We start from the raw sequence: 14,381 nt of genomic DNA, 5'->3' as shown, positions 1-14,381 counted from the left end.
TGCAACAACCTCAACTTTTTCACGGACACTACATTTCCCAGAAGGCAGTTCGCACCGCAGTGTTTTCTGGGATGGGAACCACGCTGCTTCCCAGTCTCTGTGCGAGGCGTGAAGCGCGGACCTTTCAACAAGGGCTTTATTAATTCTCACGCTGCGACCCTGGAAAGCGATGGAGGTGGCGGCTAATTGCTCCCTACGAGTGAAGAGACCTCTGTTGGATCCCCGCTTCGAGGGTTACAAGCTCTCTCTTGAGCCGCTGCCTTGTTACCAGCTGGAGCTTGACGCAGGTGGGAAGCGGCAGCGCCTTTAGTACTCAGTTCCTTTCCCCTTTCGGTTGCCTCTGGCCCGACCCTTCCCGCAATTTCTTTCTTTCTGACGGGCAAGCGAAGCCACCGTGGCCTTCCTCAAGGCCGGTCCGGCTTGGGTGGACTCACGGAGGCCGCTGCTTCTGGGGAATGATGCCCATCCCAGAACCTGGTGGGAGCCGCCTTTGCGCGCTCTTCGGTAACGGGACCCTGGGCCCCCTCCGCTCAGCAGCCCAGCCTCTGAGGACTGAGAGCTGAGGGCTGAGGGCTGGCGTGCGGTTGCTGCCTGGGGCCCTGGCCGCTGTGTGTTCACAGCCTGGCTCCTGTTTCGGGGGACGCTGAGAACGTTCCTTCCTCCTGGAGCTTCCCTTGTGAACGTGTGCGTTGAGAAACCACACCTCCTTGGAGGACCCACAGCTCCTGTTTCCTCTGACCGAGAGCCGTTTCTTAGAAGAGAAACTACATTCCAGTCATAGCATTTTTAATTACTCAGTTCCTGGCACATTAAGAACTCTGTGGTAGAGAACGGCTCTAGAAGATAGTGAGGAAAAGTCGATTTACTCCCACGCTGCTACTCCTTGTTTTATCTGTAGCGGGGTAGAATATCCTTACTCTTGTTTTTACAACTTAACGGTGTCGTCGTTGTGATAGAACCCAGAGATTTGCATTTTAAAATACACACCCCTGCTGATTCTGAGGCATGTTTTCAGAGGTCACGCTTTGAGAAGCAGTGATCTGCAGTTAATTATAATAACAAACATTTAAGTGTAAAACAAGTTTTTGCTAATTGATTTATTAAATTCAGCACTATTTACTGAGTGCATGTTTTGTGTTACGTGCTGATGATATCAACATGAGCAAGACACCTTCCATAAGAGGACTATTAACTCGTTAGGAAGAAAATTGTAAACAGATAATTGTAAAACAATATGGGAAGGCAGTGATAGGGATATGTACAAAATACAATGATAGTACTTGAACATCTTTCCTAAACTAGCTTGGGGATCTGGGAAGGCTTCTTGGAGGAGTTAATATCTAAGTTGAGCTTTGAAGGGTAGGTAAGAGTTGACTAGGATGAGAGAGGATAAGCTTGATTTTTCTTTTTATTTGCTTCCTTTTCCTCTTTGCCACCGTGTTTCTTCCAGTCACCCCATGTGTCAGTAGATGGTATCACCATGTTTAGTTAGCTAGTGCATTGGAAAGTGAAGCCAAAACTCAGTGTCTCAAAACAAGAAGCCGTTATTATTGCTCAGAAGTCTACGGGTCTGTCAGCTGAGTGGTTCTTCTAGTCCTAGTTGGGCTCATTGATGCATCTTTGTTTAGTAATGGATCTGCTAGGAAGCTCTGCTCATTTGGCTGGATTTCCTCATATGTTTGGAGGGTGGGGGTAGGGCCTCAGACTATAGGCTGGTTTAAGATTCTTTCACATGGTCTCGTCTTGACTCTTCTCCTTGTGGTCTCTTATCCTTTAGCCTACTAGCCCAGCTTGGTTCCAACAGACACTTGTGCTGGAGTCATTTGGGGTTTCTCTCTTTTAGCCACTGTCTACTTGGTAGCAAGTCTGGTCAACTCCACATTTTGATATCTCCAGGCCTCCACCCTAGTCCAAATCAGAGTTCTCTCTTACCTGAACTGTAGTAGCCTCCTGACTAGTCTTCCTGCCTTCACTTTTGGGTTTCGTCATTGCATTCTCCATAAGAGAGTATTTATTGGCCTTTTAAATTCTATCTTGATTTGTTGTCTGTTTCCTCCACTAGACTATGAGTTCCTTGAAAACAGTGATGTTTTCCTTTTGCTCACTACCCTGTATCTAGTGCTTGGCACATAGTGGGTACTCAATAAATTGAGTATATGAAGAAGAGAAGAAATTGTTGAGGGCATTCCATTCATGGGAAAGTATGAGGAAAGGAAAATAATTAATAGGTTGTATGCTGGATATCCTTGCACTCTTACATTGCTGGAGCAAAACGTCTGGGAAAGTGAGAGGAGATAGATCAGTGACTGCCCTGTTTGCCTTTTTATTTCCGGTCATTCAGTGTTTCCCTGACATCTTTGTATTGAGCCATTATAATATAAAACTCAGCTGCCATAGTTCTGTCAACTTTTCTGTTTACTAGGTGGAGATGTTTCTTAAAAACTATCATGTACTCACCCATCTTTTCATAAACAAAAGGATATTTTAACACCAAAAAAGCAGGAAGCAAAATCTCACAATAAACAATCCATTGAATACTTTAGAAAAAACTCACAAAGTTGTCCTTATTCTATACTCATTTCATCAGCGTTAATCTTAGATTCTGTGTTTGGGACGTACAACTGGAGGATATCAGGTGCCATTTGAACATTTTTTTTTTTTTTTTGAGGCTGAGTTTTGCTCTGTTGCCCAGGCTGGACTGCAGTGGTGTGATCTCGGCTCACTGCAACCTCTGCCTCCCAGGTTCAGGCGATTCTCCTGCCTCACCCTCCCGAGTAGTTGGGATTACAGGCTCCTGCCACCATGCCCAGCTAATTTTTTTGTTTGTTTGTTTTTGTTTTGTTTTGTTTGTTTTTTGAGATGGAGTCTCACTCTGTCGCCCAGGCTGGAGTGCAGTGGCACGATCTCAGCTCACTTTAAACTCTGCTTTCTGGGTTCAAGCAGTCCTTTGCCTCAGCCTTTGGAGTAGCTGGGATTACAAGTGCCTGCCACCAAGCCCAGCTAATTTTTGTATTTTTAGTAGAGACGGAGTTTTACCATCTTGGCCAAGCTGGTCTTGAACTCCTGACCTCGCGATCCACCTACCTCAGCCTCCCAAAGTGCTGGGACTACAGGCCTGAGCCACTGCTCCTGACTGATTTTTTTTTCTCTCTGAAGTTCCGGGGTACATGTGCAGGATGTGCAGGTTTGGTACATAGGTAAGTGGTGTGCTGCACCTAATACCATCACCTAGGTATTAAGCCCAGCATGCATTAGCTATTTTTCCTAATGCTCTCCCTCCCCCGCCACATCCTCTGACAGGCCCCAGTGTATGTTGTTCCCCTCCCTGTGTCCATGTGATCTGATTGTTCAGCTCTCACTTACAAGTGAGAACATGTGATGTTTTGTTTTCTGTTCCTTCATTAGTTTGCTGAGGACAGTGGCTTCCAGCTCCATCCATGTCCCTGTGTAGGATATGATTATTTTCCTTTTTATGGCTGCATAGTATTCCATGGTATATGTGTACCATATTTTAAGTAAAAGGGCCTTTTACTTAAGATTTGGGAGTTGAGAAGCTTACCTCAGACTCTGTGGAGATTGAGTTTGGAAGATGAGAGTACTGCAGACAGCAAATAGCAGGCTTTTGCAATAGTTCACGTGGTGAGTTTTTCGTTAAGAATTACTTGAGGATGGTGAAAAAGAGATTATTTATTTTAAAAACTGTCATTTCTAGAGATAGTGAAGCATAATTGAGGAGCTCCTGATAATTTGATTTCTTTTATTCTAACTGAAGGAGTTCACTTTAGTTCCGCAAACCTTTGATGGGCACCTTGGCTACAACAAACACTGCATTTAAGATGTAAAGATAACATGGTCTCTGGTGTCAAGAACTTGATGCAATGAAGCTTATTCTCTTGTCTTAAATAATGTTATTAAGTTGTAGCAAAATTTCCTTTGCTACGGTAAGCAGTAAATGTCACTGTCTTTCTGTTCCAAAGAACTAAACAAAAAACTTATTTTTAATCAAATTGTAATTGCCTTTTGATCTGGCAGTTCCCTTCCTAGGCATTTATAAGCATCGTTTTCCTAGAACCTTCATTTAGTACATGTCTTTTTATATGTTTTTATATGTTTCCCACCTATATTTCATCTAGCTAATTCGTATTTCATTCTTTCATGTTGGCTTACATATTCCTCAGGGATTCCTTTCTTGGCTAGTTAGAATCTGCACTATAGAATCTGTACTATATGTTGTCATAGTAACCAGTACTTCATAGACTTTATCATACTTCGTAGCATCCAGTATGTTTTCTTTGCTAAGATTATTGATTTTGTATTGAAGGGTCCCGTGCCCATCATTTTCAATGCTTTATCTCCAGGGTTGGAGCATACCTGGTTAGTAGGAGATAAATTTGTCTTACAGATTAAACAACTTTATGAAGACATAATTGACAATAAACTACAAATTTAAAGTGTACAACTTAACAAGTTGTGATATATGTATACACCCGTGAAATCATCACCACAATCAAGATACTAAATTTAGCTGTCATCCCCAAAGTTTCCTCGTACCCTTCTGTAAACATCTCTCTGCTCCTTCTGCATTCTAGGTTGACAGTTTTTCTTTCAGTGCTTTAAAGTTAATAGCCTCAGTCTTCTTGCTTGTATTGTTTCTGATGAGAAATCTCACATTACCCTATCTTTGTTGCTGTATACATAACATGCCTGTTTTCTTCTGTTTTAAGATTTTTCTCTTTTACATTGGTTTTTAGCAGTTTGGTAATATTGTGCCCAGCTGTGGTTTTCTTTATGATTCTTACATTTGGGGTTTGTTGGGCTATAAACTGTGAACATATAGTTTTTGTCAAGATCAATGGCAATATTTTGGCCATTATTTCTTCCAATTTTTTCCCCCTGTTCTCTCCTTTGAAGACTCCAGTTACACATTTTTAGATCACAGAAGTTGGCCTCAGCTCATGAATGCCCGTTTCATTTTTTCTTTATACTTTTTTTCTGTTTTATTGCCAATAATTTCCATTTTCATGCCTTTAGTTTATCTTTTTTTTTCCACAATATTAATCTCTTGTTAATCCCATCTGATATATTTTTCATCGTGGACATTGCAATATTCACATCTAGAAGTTTGACTTAAATCTTTTGCATCATTTTTGCTTCTACTTATTTGTTTTGAACATACATGGAGTACACTTGGGAGTAATTGTTTTTACATCTTGTTCTGTGAATTGTAGCTTCCATGTCAGTTTTATATTGGCTTCTATTGATTGGTAATTCTCTTCATTATGGATTTTGTTTTCTTTCCTCTTTGCATACCTGGTAATGTTTGATTGGATGCCAGACATTGTGAATTTTACCTTGTTAGATGCAGATTATTTTTGTATTTTTATAATGTTCTTGAGATTTTTTTTTTTCTGGGATGTAGTTGAGTTACTTGGAAACAGATTAATTCCATTGGCTCTTGCTGTTATGATTTGTTAGTCTGGTCAGGAGCAGTGCTCAGTCTAGAGTCATTTCCCACTACCGAGGTAAGACTTTCCTGTGTACAGAAATTAAGGGTTTTCTCCATTCTGCTTATTGGGAACAGTTATGTCGCCTCAAACACATGCCATTAGTACTCTTGAGTACTTGAGGCAGACTCTCAGATCTCTGGGCTTCTCTCTGCATCTGTCTTTTCTCTGCTACACTGTCTCATGAACTATAGCTGCCTTGATCTCCCCAGGCAGCCCAGTTTCTTCAGCTCAGGGAGGTTGAAATCAACTCTACATACAAGTACTCTGTCCTTTTTCTTTCTACAGAGAAGTGGGAGGAAAAGCTAGTGAAGATTTACACTACAGTTAAAGGGAGGGAAAAGCCATGTAACCATTGTATTTATGTAAGGTTGACTATACATCACTTTCCCTTCTTTGCGCTGTGGTCTGGAAACTCCTCAAGGCAGTAAACTAGGTTGGTGGTAGGGCTAACCTCCTAAGTCTCCGTTGTTGCTTGACGTCTTATGTCTTGAAAACTGTTGTTTCTTTTAACTGTCTCTGGTTTATTTCATCTTATTGGATGTTTCTGGTGGAGAGATAAATCTGGTTCCTATTCTTCCATCTTGGCTGCGAACAAAAGTTGTTCAATGTATATTTTTAAGTGAAAAAAGGATTTCTGTAGAATGATAGAGCTAGAAACGATTGAAAAGGGCTAATGAAGATAGTGAGAAATTGGATGTATAGACGGCCTTTTAAAGAACTTCGAGAAGAATAGGGTAGGGGAGAGCTCTGCTTTAGTGGCCAGGCAGAGAAAAGGAAACCTTTTTTATTTGTTTATTTTGCGAGTGGGGAGGTTTCAGCCTATGTGAGTGGAGGGGAAACACCAGTGGAGACTAGGTAACTTCTGGCAGGAGGAAGTTGAATCATAAACACCTGTGTGGGAATTAGCCTTGGATGGGAGAAAAGGAACAGGGAAATCAATGCTTAATCTTATGTGCCATGCATTGATAGTAAATGCCTTGCATATTTCAATTGAAGCTTGTCAATGCTCTTGTATAATTAGTATTACTAGCCTTTATTATAGATAAGGAAATGGGCAATAAGATGAGCTAACTTAACCAAGCTGTTCATCAGTGGCAAAGCTGACCCTAAAGCTCATGCTTTTTCTAATGATCTTTGTGGTCACTCTGGCCTTTTTCTTTCTTCAGAGCAGGGGGAAGAAAAGCTGGTGAAGATTTGCACTACAGTTAGAGTAAAGGGAGGGAAAAGCCACGCAACCATTGTATTTATGTAGAGTTGACTATAAAACTCCTCTCTACCTTTATGGAGGAAAAGATGGGGAAGATAGCCACATGAATGTGTTACCAGAGAAGTATTGCATAAAATAATTTTATGGGAGCAGTGCTGTTAACTCTGGTCCTCCCGTGTTCTTTAAGTCTCGCTTTAGAATTTGTGGACTTGTACTTTTACTTTTTTACACCTTCAAAAACAAATAGCAAGCTCAGTAACTAGGTGAAAAGAAGATTTATTGAATTGATTCTAGAAGATAAGTGGTCCACGAAGTGACCTTTGTAAGTTAATGTTCTTTGCCTCTTTCTTCTCCCTTTTTAAAAATTATTGTACTTTGCCTACGTAAATATTAGACTGCATCATATTTAACTGGTGTCAAAGAGTTAAATATTGGCAGTATCATGTGGTTCGAGTAATAGAGTATTTTGAGAAGCCAAGAAACAGTAATGAATATCATTGTTAGCACCATTAGTGCAGGAGACAGGTCTTTTTATTCAGGAGACAGGTCTATTTTATTCACCTGTGTGTGCCCAATGCCAACCACAATGCCTGGTACATGTAGTAGATAGTCAATAAATAATTTATGAATGAAAAACTATAGGTCTTTGAGGTCCCATGAGACTTTGTGGTTTTCACATGAAAAACTAGGTTTTGAGGTTCGGTAAGGATTTGGGCAAATGTTAAGGGAGACTCTCTTCTTGTGAGGCCTTAAGTTCTTTTTAGAAGACTAATCCATATTGGATTTTTCAGCAAAGCTCTTTTATTTTCAATGCAAGATATCATTAAATAATAAAAATATTTACTACACTGGCTTCTCTGTAAAAAGTTCCTCTTCTTCAACCCTTACAAAGATCTATGCAGAGATGAAAGCCTCGCTGCGCCCTACTTCTTTTTTTTGGGAGAACTCTGCAAAAGAGCTCTGCCAGTAGCTAAGAACTGTCACATTCTGGAGACTGCTTTTCTACTTTCAGTTGCTCTGCGTCCAACTTTTATAGACAAGATAATTGATGTGGTCATCATCATGTGATAACTTTTCCTTTCTCATTTAGGGCTGGAGTGGTGTCCTTTTTCTGTGGCCTACAGGGCTTTTACAAAATAGCATGTAATGTGGCCTAGACTCACATCTGTGTCTTAATAACATATAAATTATCTTGTTGGAATGAAACAATCATGAAGTGTTGTAATAAGGCAGATGTTTAAGAAGCCTCCAGGTGGTTCAGGATTGCCTGGAGGTCTTTGCACAGATATGAAGAAAATGTATTTGTTGTATCATTGTCTAATATTACTGCTTCAGGCCCTTTTGTTACCATGCACATTTCCTGCAGTATCTAGTTTCATCCACACAGTGGTGCTAGAAAACCAAGAAATGATGATTGTTTTCCTCCTAATCAGTAGAATACATATTTTCTAACTGTTCCTTGTAAATAAGTTGTGTTATATGTTTCCTCAACCTCTATCAAATCTATCATAATTAGGATTTTTACCTGTGAAATGTTTCCATCATCTCTCAACCAGATTGCAGTAGCTTTCTAGTGGATCTTCCTGGATTTACCCTGCTTTATTCCAATTTGTTTTCCATATTATAGTTATAAGTACTTCTTTATAAACTCAAATCTGAACTTTACTTTCCTGCTTAAAAACCGTTAATGAATTCTTTTAAATTGAATTTGTCAACAAAAATAAACACAGGCCGTTCATAATCCAGTTCTTGCCGAGTTTTCGTTTATTGCAACCTTTCCTGTACAAGTGCCCTTGTTGCTCTGCATTTCAGCGAGTGTGGCCTTCTTTGAACAGTGTGGACGTCTTTGTGTTCTTTGAACCCAAGTTTTTCTTCCTACTTTTTACAGATTTTCCTTCTGTCTGGAATCAGTAGAGTTGTGGGTGTGCATGTATATACATGTATTTTTTATTTTAAAAATATATTAAATTGATACATAATTATGGGATTTTGTGTTATATTTTGATACATGCATACAGTATGTAATGATCAAATCAATATTTAGGGTGTTCATCACCTTCAGTATTTACCATTTCTTTGTGTTGGGGACATTTGAAATCTTCTAGCTATTTTGGTACTCGCTGTTTTGAAATATACAATATATTGCTGTTAACCGTAGTCACCCAACTGAGCTGTCAAACGTGAGAACTTAATCCTTTTAATTGTATGTTCGTACCCATTAAGCAACCTCCCTTCATCCCGCCACCCCTATCTTTCCCAGCCTCTGGTAACTATCTTTCTACTCTCCCCGTCCATGAAATCCACTTTTTTAGCTGCATATATGATGCCTTTCTGTACCTGGTTTATTTTATTTATTTATTTATTTATTTATTTATTTATTTTTGAGATGAAGTCTCGCTGTGTCCCAGGCTGGAGTGCAGCGGCGTGATCTCGGCTCAGTGCAATCTCTGCCTCCTGGGTTCAAGCGATTCTCATGCCTCAGCCTCCCCAGTAGTTGGAATTACAGGCATGCACTGTCACACCCAGCTAATATGGTTTTCATATTTTAGTAGAGACGGGGTTTCACCATGTTGGCCAGGATGGTCTCGATCTCCTGACCTCGTGATCCACCTGCCTTGGCCTCCCAAAGTGCTGGGATTACCGGCCTGAGCCACGGTACCCGGCCCTGTGTCTGGTTTAGTTCATTTAACTTAATGACTTCCAGTTCTATCTGTGTTGCTGCAAATGACAGAATTTCATTCTTTTTTATGGCTGAATGGTATCTCAGTGTGTGTATATACTACATTTTCTTTCTCTGTTCATCCTTTGATGACCACTTAGGTTTCCTCTATGTCTTGGCTTTTGTAAATAGTGCTGAAGTAATCATGAAAGTGCGGATATTCCTTTGATATACTATCTTTTGTTTTGATAAATATTCATTTGTGGGAGTGCCGATTGTGGTATAGTAGTTATAGTTTTAGTTTTTTGAGAAATCTCTTTACTGTTTTCCATAATGGCTGTACTAATTTATGTTCCCACTGACAGATTATGCATTCCCTTTTCTCTGTGTCCTTGCCAGCATTTGTTACTTTTTTTTTGTATTTTTTTGAAAATAGCCATTCTAACTAGAGGAAGATGATATCTCATTGTGATTTCGATTTGCATTTCCTCAATAATTAGTGATGTTGAGCATTTTTGCATATGCCTGTTGGCTATATATATATATTCTTTTGAGAAATGTGTATTAAGATCTTTGCCCTCTTTATACTGGGATTTTTTTTTTTTTTTTTTTTTTTTTGCTTCAACAGCAAAAAAAGTTTTTCATTCCTTATAACTGAATAGTTTGCAAATATTTTCTCCCATTCTATAGGTTGTCTCTTCACTAGGTTGTTTCTTTTGCTGTGCGAAGGTTTTTGTTTTGTTTTATTTTTTGGTTAAGTATAATCCCATTTGTCTTTTTGTTTTTCTTGCCTATGCTTTTGAGGTCTTAACCATAAAATTTTTGCATAGACCTATATCCTGAAGCATTTCTTCTCTGTTTTCTTTTGGTATTTTTATAGTTTTTGAGTTGATTTTTGCATATGGTGAGATTTTATTTTTATTTTAATTTTATTCTTCTGCTATGGATATCCAGTTTTCACACCATTTATTGAAGAAGGTATCCGTTTCCCAGTATGTGTTTTCACACCATTTATTGAAGAAGGTATCCTTTTCCTAGTGTGTGTTCTTTGCACCTTTGTCAAAAATCAGTTGGCTATAAGTACATGGATTTATTTCTGAATTCTCTATTCTGTTCCAGTGACCTGTATGTTTGTTTTTATACCAGCACTATGCTGTTTTGGTTATTATTGCTTTGTAGTATATTTTGAAATCAGTTAGTATGATGCCTCCAAATTTGTTCTTTTTGCTCAGTATTACCTTGGCTATTTGGGGTCTTTTGTGGTTCCATACAAATTTTAGGATTGCTTTTTTCCTTCCTGTGAAGAATGTTATTGGTATTTTGATGGGGATTGCATTGAATGTATAGATTGCTTCGAGTAGTATGGTCATTTTAACAATACTAATTTTTCTGATCCATGAGCATGAGATGTCTGTTTGTGTCCTTTTCAATTTCTTTCATCAGTGTTTTGTAGTTTTCTTATAGAAGTCTTTCACCTTCTTGGTTAAAATACTTTTCCTTAAGTTAATTCTTTCTTATCTTTTATATCTTGGCTCAAACCCTGGAAAGCTTTCATTAATCTCCGCAAGTAGAACTCTTACATTATGTGTTCTCATGTTACCCAGTGATGATTATTTATCACAATTTAATTATATAAAATTTATTTCATAAAAAATGTATACAATTTATATGATTATTTGACTAATGCCCATTTCCTCACTGTATCATAAGTGCTAATTGGCAAGATTCCATTCTTGGCTCATCACTGTGTCATCGATGCCTATTGAAATTTTATTTATTTATTTTTAAATTTTTATTAGTTGCTGTATAAATGAATATAAGTCAGGCAGGACTCAAAGTGGTATTGGAAGTAGGAACCGGTGAGCATTTGGGGGAAGAAGGAAACAGTTGCAATCAGAATACAGTAAAATGAGTTTTATATTAGGGAAGAAGAAAACAGTTGTAATCAGAATACAGTAAAATGAGTTTTATATTAGGGTAGGATATTGGCCCAGCATAATCCATTTATATGTTTCCTGTTGAGGCAGAAATTAAATCCAGATCAGGAGCAGTTCTGAGCCATAAAAGTTTCCATCTTCATGAAAGGGCAGGAGGAGTGAGAGGAAGAGATCACATTTGCTAGATTTAAACTTAGGGAAGCAGCTAATGCTTAAGTGAAGAAATCCCTGTTCTCTAAGCAGGAGATCTTGTATCTAGTCCAACTGTGATACTGTTTTGCTCTGTACCCTTGGAAAAGATGTAGTATAACGTTGGAGAAGTCATTATTTGTGTTTACATTTATTTATATAACTGTATAATGAGATTTTAAAAGTTAATTTCTTAAGGTGTATTAAAATGAATGAGATAATAGTATATAAAAACATTTTTAAAGTATATAAACATTTCATAAATTGGGCTTAACATTTTCCTGGAAATGGGAGATTCTTCATTTTAGAATTTCTATTCTTTTTATTCAAAATTATTAGAGGTGCCTAAAAGAGGGTCATGACATAAAATGCCCTATTTCCTGTGGCCACTGTATTGTAAGTCTTGTAAGGACATGGGACTGTATCAGTTTTACTTACTGTTTATCCTCTGTACACAGTACCCAGAAATTATCTTTGAAAGAATCATATACTGAATTGTCCTGAAGGCCTTTGTGACTGGCATTCTGTGGTTTCTTTGCCTTCTAGGCATTCTACAGAAAGAAACTATCTGAGGCAAAACTCTTGATGTTTATGTTTGCTTTCCTTGTATTTCAGCTGTGGCAGAGGTAAAACTTCGAGATGATCAATATACACTGGAACACATGCATGCTTTTGGAATGTATAATTACCTGCACTGTGATTCATGGTATCAAGACAGTGTCTACTATATTGATACCCTTGGAAGAATTATGAATTTAACAGTAATGCTGGTAAGAGAAACATGTATGTAATAATAAATATATGTATGTAATATTAAGCAAATTTGATAATTAAGTTTCCCTTTTGAATCTAATATCCAGAGAAGTGAGGTGCACATACTTGTAGTATATGGAATCCTATCTATGTAATACTCCATTTCTTATTTCAATTTTAATTTTTCTCTTTGATCTTGTTATCTACACTTACCTCCACTCTCACCATTGGGCAACAACTCTCATGTATTTTATATATTATTAATACTGATGTAACTGTGAGGTATTGTCCCCAACTATAATGGTGAATTTGCTTTTGTTTTAGTTTTTACTTTATGTTTTCTTTAACTATCTTAATTTGTACAAACATTTAGGATTGTTTTGTTTGTACTGAATTGATTCTTTTAGCATTATAAAGTGTCTCTGTTTATCTCTAGGTTCTGTGAATAATTTTTGTCTTGAAATCTTCTTTGGTATTAATACAGTTATTTCTGGCTTTTTGTAAATTAGTATTTTTCTTCTATCCTTTTTCTATTTATCAGTGCTCTTGTTTTTAAAGTATGTGTCATAAAGAGCATTTGGTTGGCTCTTATTTTTTCCATATGACAATCTCTCTCTTAATTGGAGGGCTTACATTTATACTTAATTTAATCTAGTTCCTGATATTCTTGGGTTGATATTACCATCTTGTTCTTCTCATTATGCCCTGTTTGTTCTTTGTTTCTTGGTGTCTCTGTTCCTACTTTTTTGCGGGAGGAATTAATCACAGTTTTTCTTTTTTAAAAAATGTCTTTAGAACTCGATTTAATTTCCTCCTTTGGCTTTTTATTTAAACCTGTTTGTATTATTTTTTAAATGGTTGATACAGAGATTATAGTGTTTTCCTTGACTTACCACAGTCTGCCTCTAATTAGTATTCTTTTACTTTAAAAACAATGTGAAAACCTTACAACAATATAATTCCTTTCACTTACCCTCTCACTGTTTGAGCTAATTTTGTCGTATGTTTTACCCCTTCGTATGTTGGAAACTCCACAATACATTGTTAATATATTTGCTTCAAACAGCCAATAATCTGTTAATAGCTTCCTAAGTACTCTATTCCGTCTAGCCCTCCTGTGCATTGCATCTACAGAGTAGTCTATCTAATTTGCGTGTTTATTACTATCACTTGCTGAAATTCTTTTAATATTTCCTTCATGGCAAAATCCATGTTTTTAATATGTAATTTAAAAATAGGCAATGTGTTCATGTAATTTAAAAAACAAAAAAGTTTTCAAAGGTATTTAGTGGAGCCTCTTTGATCCCATCTTTTATCTATCCTGTCTCCAGTGTCCATTATATCCCCTGCAATTTCTTTACTGGTTTTGTGTGTCTTTCCAGAGGTGGTAGGTTGTTTGTTGTTGTTTTTTGCAAGTATAAACACAAAATGATATATATGCTTAAAATAAACTTTTCATCTTTGCATATACGTTTATATGCCAAGTTTTCTCCAACCTTGCCTTACAGCACTTTGTATACTGCATTCTAGCCATACTAAACTCTTGCAATTCCTGAGACATGCGCTGTATCCTATTTCTTCTGGTCCTTTTCTCATCGATTAACTATCTGGAGCATACTTTTAATTCAGTGTCAGTCTACCTTGCAATCTTTACTTAAGTCCCAGGTAACCATTTTGTCATCTAGCATGCTTGCCCTGACATCTTACCTCTATTCCCCCAGGAATATTCACACCATTGGCTCTCGAATATACATGTGCTATGAATTTCATCTAGTCTAGAGGTTCATACGCTTTTTTGCACAAGGCAAGCTAATTTAGGCTTTGTGGGCCAGACAGTCTCTTGTTGCTCGCTTTTGCTGTTGTAGTGTGAAATCAGCCATAGATGTTTATACGCAAATGAATGTGGCCGTGTTTCAATTAACTAACCTTTATTAACAAAAACTAAATGGGCAGGAATTGGCTTGTGGACTGTAGTTTACCAACCCCTGGACGAGGCCATGGGTTCTAGCACCCAGCAGAAGACTTGATCAATATATTTGTTGAATGGATAATAGCTGTGTAAAGTTCGTTATTACTGTTGGGAGTTGGCTTTGCATTCTGAATAGGATCTTCCTCCTGTTACTTCTAAT

The 14,381-nt window shown here is 37.7% G+C and overlaps 1 protein-coding gene across 3 annotated transcripts in view; it reads left to right on the top strand.

Annotated features, from left to right (window-relative positions):
- The first annotated feature begins 92 nt into the window (after positions 1-92).
- The window catches only part of NUDCD1 (NudC domain containing 1), a 138,472-nt gene continuing 124,183 nt past the window's right edge, over positions 93-14,381 (top strand). For all 3 annotated transcript variants that reach the window (XR_010577455.2, XM_065519536.2, XM_045398597.3), the window contains exons 1-2: positions 93-287; positions 12,115-12,269. Coding sequence is in view for 2 of the 3 variants with exons in the window: in XM_065519536.2 (XP_065375608.1) it covers positions 170-287; positions 12,115-12,269 (273 nt within the window). In the remaining variant the exon portion in view is untranslated. The remainder of the gene's footprint in view (positions 288-12,114; positions 12,270-14,381) is intronic.

The sequence above is a fragment of the Macaca fascicularis genome, chromosome 8, assembly GCF_037993035.2.
Source record: "Macaca fascicularis isolate 582-1 chromosome 8, T2T-MFA8v1.1".
In the NCBI taxonomy this organism is placed as follows: domain Eukaryota; kingdom Metazoa; phylum Chordata; class Mammalia; order Primates; family Cercopithecidae; genus Macaca; species Macaca fascicularis.
This window is presented reverse-complemented; position numbering and strand designations above follow the sequence as displayed.